This window comes from Grammomys surdaster, unplaced genomic scaffold, assembly GCF_004785775.1.
Source record: "Grammomys surdaster isolate TR1022 unplaced genomic scaffold, NIH_TR_1.0 126187, whole genome shotgun sequence".
Classification (NCBI taxonomy): domain Eukaryota; kingdom Metazoa; phylum Chordata; class Mammalia; order Rodentia; family Muridae; genus Grammomys; species Grammomys surdaster.
In genome coordinates, this window is record NW_021620993.1 from 6,630,878 (window position 1) to 6,638,221 (window position 7,344).

The 7,344-nt window shown below is 43.0% G+C and overlaps 1 protein-coding gene across 1 annotated transcript in view; it reads right to left on the reverse strand.

Moving 5' to 3' along the window:
* Nucleotides 1-1,390: 1,390 nt before the first annotated feature.
* Nucleotides 1,391-7,344, reverse strand: part of Slc5a1 (solute carrier family 5 member 1) — a 76,152-nt gene continuing 70,198 nt past the window's right edge. Inside the window, exons 14-15 of the mRNA XM_028758111.1 lie at nucleotides 5,013-5,121; nucleotides 1,391-3,303 (exon numbers count right to left, since the gene is read on the reverse strand). Coding sequence (XP_028613944.1) covers nucleotides 3,080-3,303; nucleotides 5,013-5,121 — 333 coding nt within the window. The 3' untranslated portion in view covers nucleotides 1,391-3,079. The remainder of the gene's footprint in view (nucleotides 3,304-5,012; nucleotides 5,122-7,344) is intronic.

Consider the following 7,344-nt stretch of genomic DNA (forward strand, 5'->3'; position numbering starts at 1 on the left):
CTCTGAGCCTTGGGAAGTGGGGTGGGTGATAAAGATGGCCAACTTCGTGTTGAATGCTCAATCTTTGATTCACGGCATTTTGCCCAGTTGTGAGTCTCTGTACTGTCTGTTCTTTACCAAGGTTGTGAACAGCCCAGAACTACTCCTATAAACATAATTGAGCTCTATGGCACCCAATCCTGAACTGACTTTGTCTCACACAGGTCTTTGTGTTTTCTTAGAATTCTCTCAGGAGTATGCTCGTGTCTTCTTTGACGTCTTTGAACATATGTACAGTCATTCTCTTGGCTTTGCTTTCTAGTTTCATTTAAGCTGCTCTCACTGAGGGATATGATAGGATTATTATTATTTTTTGTACTGGGATCTACTTGCATAGAATTCAGTCATCAGTTAAGTGTTGTTGTTATTGATTCAGTTCACCTTGTTTCTGTGGAAGTGTTTGTGATGTTCAGAAGAGACTAGGTTGTAATTGTGTGGAGATGACATTCCCTGAGAGTTGATTTTTGCCTGCAACAATAGTCACAACTCCACAATAAACTCATATGCAAATAGAGCAGCAGCAGCTGTCTACAACACAGTTACTCCTTAAGAAACAATTGTTTTAGAGAACCAATTGTTTTAGGGAATAAATTGTTTTAGGGAGCTAGAGTCTCTGCTCACTCCCTGACCTCTGAGGTAACTGCTGGTGTGGGGCTGAAATCTCTCTGTACTCACTGGCCTCTGAGGGTGCTCTGGCTCAATGAATTCTTTGACCACAGAGTTGGACCAATGGTGAAGTTCAAAGCCTCGGTGTATTCCCTGACTTCGGAGGGTAACCATGGATGAGGACTGAAGTTTTGGCATACTTTCCTGGCCTCAGAGGTGACCATGGGTGAGAAGCTAAGAGTTGGTACACTCCCTGTCCTCCAAGGGCAATCTGGAATAATATCCAAGATCTTACAACACTGTCTGAACTCAGAGGGCAACCTGTATTTCTGAATAGCTGAATAGTTGCGTACTTCTTGAGTTAGGATGTGGTCATGTTGCTCAGGCTTACCTCAGACTCTTGTGTTCAAGCATTCCTCCTACTTGGGCCTTTCCAGTACCTGAGAGTATATGATCACACCTTTGTACCTGGTTTTGATTATAATTTTTAATCGCTCAAGTATGTGTGTGTGTGTGTGTGTGTGTGTGTGTGAATACTAACAATTAGGTTAACTATCTACCTGCAATTTCAAAGCTGTTAGAATTTCCATGTTTTTATTTTTATCAACATAATACCTTTTAACCAGTGGGACTGTAATATAGCATCTGCTCACATGTTGTTTGCGTGTCTCCCATCCGCTTTTCAAAGTGTCTTCTCCTACAAGTACCAAGACTTTCCATCTTTCCGCAGGGAAAAGCACACACGTCAGACAAAATAATTTATTACAATATGTACAGTAAATCATTGGCCATGCAATGAAACCGAAACAATCTAGGTAGTTTTCATCACCCTTTCCATCCCCATGCTTCAGCCCCCCCCTTTCTCCTCTCAAGACTCACAACTCACCACAAAGCCCACCCAGCCTGAGCCCCCTGAGCGCACACCCTGAGTGTGCTAGACAGGAGTGGTTCCCCAATTTCCCCTCTTCTCAGCACAGTTTAAGGGGAACACAAAAATACCTTAAACAATTCTCTCCAGGTTTTCTTTCTTCTATAACAACAAGCCATCCATTGACACTCCAAGCCACTTCTATACCCAACACCTTACTCAGTTCTTCTCTAAGCTAACTTGAAATTATTCTACAAAAATATGCTGGTTTCCTAGCTTCAATGGGATAATATTGCACTATAATTGAGATTTTGAAATTTTAATTAATTAATTTAAAGTTAAATGATAATTATTTTCCCACGGGAAACTAGCTCAACATAAACAGTCTTCTTCCAACTAAAACCACCGAGCACCTACCATCTAGAACTGAGGCTGGCTGCCTTAGTGTGGTCAGTGGGTGATCGCCAATGAAGACACATTACAAGGCAATTATTGTGGCCATGTGAACACATGGGAAGAGGACCTCAGGCTAATTATTTCAATGATTCTTGGGAGAGTGCTGCATCGGGGTGTCAGATGTCCCTGCAGGTGCATTTACTCTGTCTTATCAAGTAATGTCAATTTCTAAGACTGTATTGCATGTCAACATCAACACCATGAGGCAGAGAGACACTAGAAAATGCATTCCACTCCATAGTAGACTCCATTGGTATACTTTGTGCAGCCAAAATAAAATAAAATAAAATAAAATAAAATATAAAAGCTAAACAAGGGCCAGGCAGCACCCATCAATAAATGCCATAGGATTTATGGAGTCAACGAACATTCCTAAATGACTTGGACATTTCAGGTGTAGTGACTGACCGCTGAGATAAGTAACAAGCCAGGAGACACTCATTGGGCAGTTTTTAAAGACCAGAAAGTTCTCAGTACTCAAGCTGTACCCCTAATTGGTGTGAGTCCCCCACCCTGTTCAAGTAAAGAATGTCTCCTTGAGACTGCCACTTTAAAGAACAAATTCACAGGACAAAGTTCCTATCCTCAGCTTCTGGGCATTCTTCCATTTGTGAAATTGATTTTTTTAACTAAAAAAAAAAAAAAAGAATCTAGAGGGAGAGCTGTAATGACAGGGATTTTTTTTAGAAAAAAAAAATAGGAGGAGGAGGAAGAGGTGACAGGTCAGGTAGAAAAATGACAGGAACCAGACCACAATCTTTAAAAATAGTATTTAAGGATTATAAACAATAATTACAAGCTGGATGTACCTGAGACAGAGTGACATCAGGCAACACAAGGCTTCTGTGCCTTAGTATGGCTTTTTCTATGTCTGAGTCAACTTCACTTCTAAAGCTCTGGCATGACAGGTGAGTGTGGCACACTGGCTTCGAATCCATAAAGTCACAGCGACATAATCATTTTCCTCCAGCAAGCCTATAATCACACGTGTACATCTTTTATCCAAATGCATGAAATTTACCACTGGCCAGTTTCCCCTTGCCACTACAGAGTGGGTCTAAAGAGAAATAACAATTCCAGAGTTGCCAAGTCTACACCAGAAGGCAGGGTTCAGGCAAAATAGGCATGGCAGAAGACAGCCACAGCCAGCAGGATGATGCCGTTGATGTTCACCACTGTCCTCCACAAAGGCTTCTCAGAAGTGTCTGTCATCTTCATCTTCAAGGCTTTCTCCTCTTCCTTAGTCATCTTTGGTCCTTTATCCTGGTCCAGCCCACAAAACAGGTCATACGCCTTCCTGAAGCATCCTTTCTTCTTCTGGGGGGCTTCTGTGTCTACAGAAAGACATAAGGGCTTGTTAGATGCAGAGGCTAAAGTCACCGGAAAGAGTTTCCAGGGACGCTAGAGGACCACAAAGCATCTCCGGTTCTCTAACAGTGTCTCAGCTCTCTCGTTCTCAGGATAGGATTGAATACAATTCTCATATGGGTTTACATGTGAGGCAGTGCTGAACTGGATTCTGTATCCTCATGGTCATCTGTGTTTTATCTCTTCCAGGACCAATAAAAAAATGTGTTTTGATTTAGAATAGTCAGACAAGATAACAGATGACGAGAGAGAGGTGCTAAAAACTGAGATGGGTGACTAACTTAGGAAGAAATGGTAAGTCCACCTCTGAAATACAGAACCTGTACCTGTTTGCTATACCACTGGATGACAACGAGACTGGCCTGACTCAGAAGAGAATTGGCTGTACTTGCCTCTTCTAAGGTTTCACAACAGACCTATCTGGAGGATAAAGGTTACTCTGAACAGGTCCTAAAGCAGAGCAACAATGATCAATACTTGTTGGTCTTGATACATGCTGGCGTTTGTTCACGCTACTAAATCAAACCATCCAATTGGGCATGACACCCAAAGAGGATGCCTGTCAAGGGAACAGAGTCCCTCCTCAGAGGTCAGTTGTGGCATTGGAGACAGACAGATGCAGTTTCAAATGCCAGCTCTGCCAGTCACCAGCTGTGAGACCAGTGCCATAACATGTTTTAACACAATGTTCAGGGACTACTGATTGGCACTTCCTAGCTTTTATAAGTCAGAGTATTATGTTTTGGAGTCCAAATATGTAGTAGGTCTGGCATCCCAGCTCCTGGGATTATAGGAGTCTGCTGTCACTCCCGGCTCACATACTTTTAAAAACAGAGCCTTAGTGATCAAGTGCACATGTATCAGAACTCTAAAGTGAGGTGATGAGGGTAAGTAGTCTCTAAGCACATAGTAAGTTTAGATATCTAGTGGGTTTGCAGCTAGAAATGTATGTTTCTGATGCCAGACTCCTAACTTGTTCTGCTTCATCTAGTACTGTCCTGTAGAATGGACTTTCGATCTTAATTCCAGATAAAGCACATGGACTCAGGTTCCTGTACCTCTTCTGCACACCACACACATGTATTCATGGTGTCTGTACCTGTTCTACATAGAGAGTAAAAGGTGCAGCATGAAAGTTGAAGGCAGACTTAATTTAAAAGGCAAGCCTCGGTCTAGAGTAGGCTAGCTCAGAGATAGAGTGCTTCCCTTGCAATATGCTAAACCTAAGTAAGACTTGATCCCCAGAACTGAAAAAAAGAATCATAAAGAATAAGTCAGTGCCCACTAAGCATCATCTTAAGCATCCAGAGAAATTGGATTTTTCTAATTTCCAATTTCCAATTCAGAGAAATCTAAAGTGGAAAGATCTACGATCCCCAGAGCCTTTGTTCCATACTCCCAGTGTCACTAGAAATGAACATAGCATTGTGTACATCTTTGTCTTAGTTCACAGGATATGTCAGTAAAGCCCTAATTCCCTGACCCCCGACTGTGCTCCAAGTCAAGAATGAATTCATTCACTGATCCGCTGAGTTCTGCCAAATACGAGATGTGAGGCAGCCGAGAGGTTTTCTCTCACCTTCATCCATGTGGTGAATGTCCTCAAAGGCACCTATGCATCTTTCACCCTGCTCCTCCCTCAGTCCCTGGGACTGGACATGGCTTAGGAACTCACCTATTTCAATCGTATCTTTAGGGTCCTCCTCGATGTCCTCTTCATCTCCTGCATCCAGGTCGATACGCTCTTCTGTGCTGTTGCGTAGACTCCAACACAGACGGTACAGCTGTGGAGAAAGCAGAGTATTACCAGGAAGATGTAAGTAGTGTCTTAGGCTAAGACTCTAGGGAAACAAGAGTATGCATCAAAAAGGGAAAAGAACATGGCTTCCCCACACCAAGAGAAGATGGATATCTGCCCTGTTCACACATTCACACATTGTTTCTAAATGTGGTTGCAACATGAATACAAACACACACGTAGCATATATATATATATATATATATATATATATATATATATATATATATAGAGAGAGAGAGAGAGAGAGAGAGGCTAAGAGACCACCTCAACTCATCCCTAAACAAGGGATTCTATATCATCCCTCCAAGTCTCAGGGAGTGTCACAGAAGAGAAGACAAGAGGAATGTTAGAGAGCCCTGGGGAGCTATGACTAGTGTCTCCTAGACACCATCCTGTTAATAATCCAGTGCAGCTGTGGCCTGCACAAGACTGGGCCTGTCACCATGCACAAGGAAATGGTGAAGGTGATCATGAGATCCCGGCACACACTGAGGGACTCTGGATAACCAAAGGGCACTGGAGGAGGGAGCATCATTTTCTTCAACAGCATAGCCAGTGATAAGTCCCCATGTTCTGTGACTGACTCCCTGCTCATTCCCATGAAAGCAACCATAATTAAACTTTGTGGGTCAAAAGAGAGTATTCAAAGAAAGAGTAGACTTGTTGAAAAGAAAACATTTCAGGAGGAGAGTCATAGGATGAAAGATGGTAATGGATGGTGTAACTGACCAAAATTCAGCATATTTATATATGAAGGTATCAAACATTTTGCCTGAAGCCAACAAATTGGCAAAAGATCTTTACCAATCCTACATCTGATAGAGGGCTAATATCCGATATATACAAAGAGCTCAAGAAGTTAGACTCCTGACAACCAAATAACGCTATTTAAAATGGGGTATAGAGCTTAACAAAGAATTTTCAACTGAGGAAACTCGAATGGCCGAGAAGCACCTAGAGAAATGTTCAGCATCCTTAGTCATCAGGGAAATGCAAATCAAAACAACCCTGAGACTCCACCTCACACCAGTCAGAATGGCTAAGATTAAAAACTCAGGTGATAGTAGATGCTGGCGAGGGTGTGGAGAAAGAGGAACACTCCTCCATTGTTGGTGGGAGTGCAAGATGGTGCAACCATTTTGGAAATCAGTCTGGTGGTTCCTCAGAAAATTGGACATAGCATTACCTGAGGATCCAGCTATACCACTCCTGGGCATATACCCAGAAGATGTTCCAACATATAACAAGGACACATGCTCCACTATGTTCATAGCAGCCTTATTTATAATAGCCAGAAGCTGGAAAGAACCCAGATGTCCTTCAACTAAGGAATAAAAAAAACTGAGGATACAAAAAATGTGGTACATTTACACAATGGAGTATTACTCAGCTATTAAAAACAATGAATTCAAGAAATTCTTAGGTAAATGGATGGAACTAGAAAATATCCTGAGTGAGGTAACCCAATCACAAAAGAACATACATGGTATTCACTCACTGATTATTGGATATTAGCCCAGAACCTTGAAATATCCAAGATTCAACTCACAGACCACATGAAGCTAATGAAGAAGGAAGACCAAGTGGGGGTGCTTCTGTCCTTCCTAGAAGGAGTAACAGAATACTCCAGGGAGCAAATGCGGAGACAAAGTGTGGGACAGAAACTGAAGGAGGGGCCATTTGGAGACCATTCCACCTGGGTATCCATCCCATGTACAGTCACCAAAGGTAGATGCTGATGTGGAAGTCAGGCAGTGCATGCTGACAAGAGCCTGATATAGCTGTCTCCTTAGAGGTCTGCAAGAGTCTGACATATTCAGAGGCAGATGCTCACAGCTAACCATTGAACTGATCGTGGGGTTCTCAATGGAAGAGTTAGAGTGAAGACTGTAGAAGCTGAAAGGGTTTGTGGCCCCATGAAGAGAGCAACAATACCAACCAGCCAGAGCTCCCAGGGTCTAAACCACCAGCCTGGGAGCACTTAGGGAGGGATCCATGGCTCCAACTGTATATGTAATGGAGAATGGCCCTGTCGGGCATAGGTGGGAGAAGAGATCCGTGGTCTCATGAAGGCTGGACACCCCAGTGGGTGGGAATTTGAGGGTGGGGAGGTGGGAGGGTAGGTAGGGGCATATCCGCAGAGAAACAGGAGAATGGGTGATGGGATAGGGGGTTCCTGGGTGGGGGGGGATGGGGTAAGGGGATA